Source organism: Penaeus monodon, chromosome 30 (assembly GCF_015228065.2).
Source record: "Penaeus monodon isolate SGIC_2016 chromosome 30, NSTDA_Pmon_1, whole genome shotgun sequence".
In the NCBI taxonomy this organism is placed as follows: domain Eukaryota; kingdom Metazoa; phylum Arthropoda; class Malacostraca; order Decapoda; family Penaeidae; genus Penaeus; species Penaeus monodon.
This window is the reverse complement of record NC_051415.1, coordinates 26,295,600-26,296,674: the sequence shown is the minus strand read 5'-3', so window position 1 is coordinate 26,296,674 and position 1,075 is coordinate 26,295,600. Positions and strand designations below refer to the sequence as shown.

The 1,075-nt window shown below is 36.4% G+C and overlaps 1 protein-coding gene across 1 annotated transcript in view; it reads left to right on the top strand.

Annotated features, from left to right (window-relative positions):
- The window catches only part of LOC119592665, a gene marked incomplete in the record, with an annotated part of 6,756 nt that extends 5,687 nt beyond the window's left edge, over positions 1-1,069 (top strand). Inside the window, 1 exon segment of the mRNA XM_037941578.1 lies at positions 1-1,069. Coding sequence (XP_037797506.1) covers positions 1-667 — 667 coding nt within the window.
- Between the last annotated feature and the right edge of the window lie 6 nt (positions 1,070-1,075).

Below are 1,075 nucleotides of genomic sequence, written 5' to 3'. Positions count from 1 at the left end.
ATCATCTGGGTATGCTGTAACTATTGGAAGCTGGGTAACCAGAGCCCTTGGAGGTGCTGCTGTAACTGCAGGTGAGGTTGGTGCTGTGGGAGGCATTCCTGGTGTGATTGTAGGGGGCATGGTGGGTGTGACTATAGGTGCAGTTGCTGGGGCATGTTGTGGAAAGATGTTATCTGGTGCATCATGTATTCAGCCTGGGCGGGGAGATGTGTGTGGAGAAAAAGGGTGTTTACACTCTCTGTCTGTACATGTAAAAGAAGATGAACGCATTATGGAATATGAGGATATAGAAATAGATATTGATGAATACTCCAAAGAACTCCATGACATAGCTGTTTCAAAAAAAACTGATGCAATGGCTAAAATTGTAAGTGGTGGCCAGAAAATTTTAGTTTGTAAGAAAATGGTAACTCATTTTATGCTGAAAATGTTATTTCATGGCAAGACAGTATGTGAGTTGACTGAGGGTTTGGAAGTTATTAATCCCTTAGAAATCTTGGAAAAACTAATTGCTGAAGTTAGGTTAGGGAAGCCTGATCACATTCATCATGCAATAGCTATCCTTCAGCTAATGAAAAAGGCAGTAAAGGCACTAGAGTCATGTCCAACTAAAGAAATTTGTGATCAGTGTGATGTGATAATGAGTTTGCTTGAATGTGTGCCCTAGAATGCATCTTTCATATTCATGGAAGTTACTGTTATGTGCAATCTGTATTTTGAAAATTATATTAAGTTAAAACAAAATATTCATATACATATTTAGCTAAAGTAGTCAAGAGATTTTTGGACAAAGAGAAAAAGAGCAAAATAAAAGTTTGCTTTTGAAATATATTTGATTTCAGATGTGTTTGCTTTTGTCTGGGTTATTTAGATGATTTGAATTTGTAGCTTTTGTGTAAATCTGAATTTTCTATTTTCATGTTTAAAAATGAACTGGTTACATGTTACAAGGAGTATTGTAGACCTTCACTAAGGAAAGTGGCTCCATCATAGACAGTATTTAATCCCTAATAACATTAGTAATTAGGCATATACTCCATGAACATGTAGAGACCTGCTTCATTCCAAATTGAAG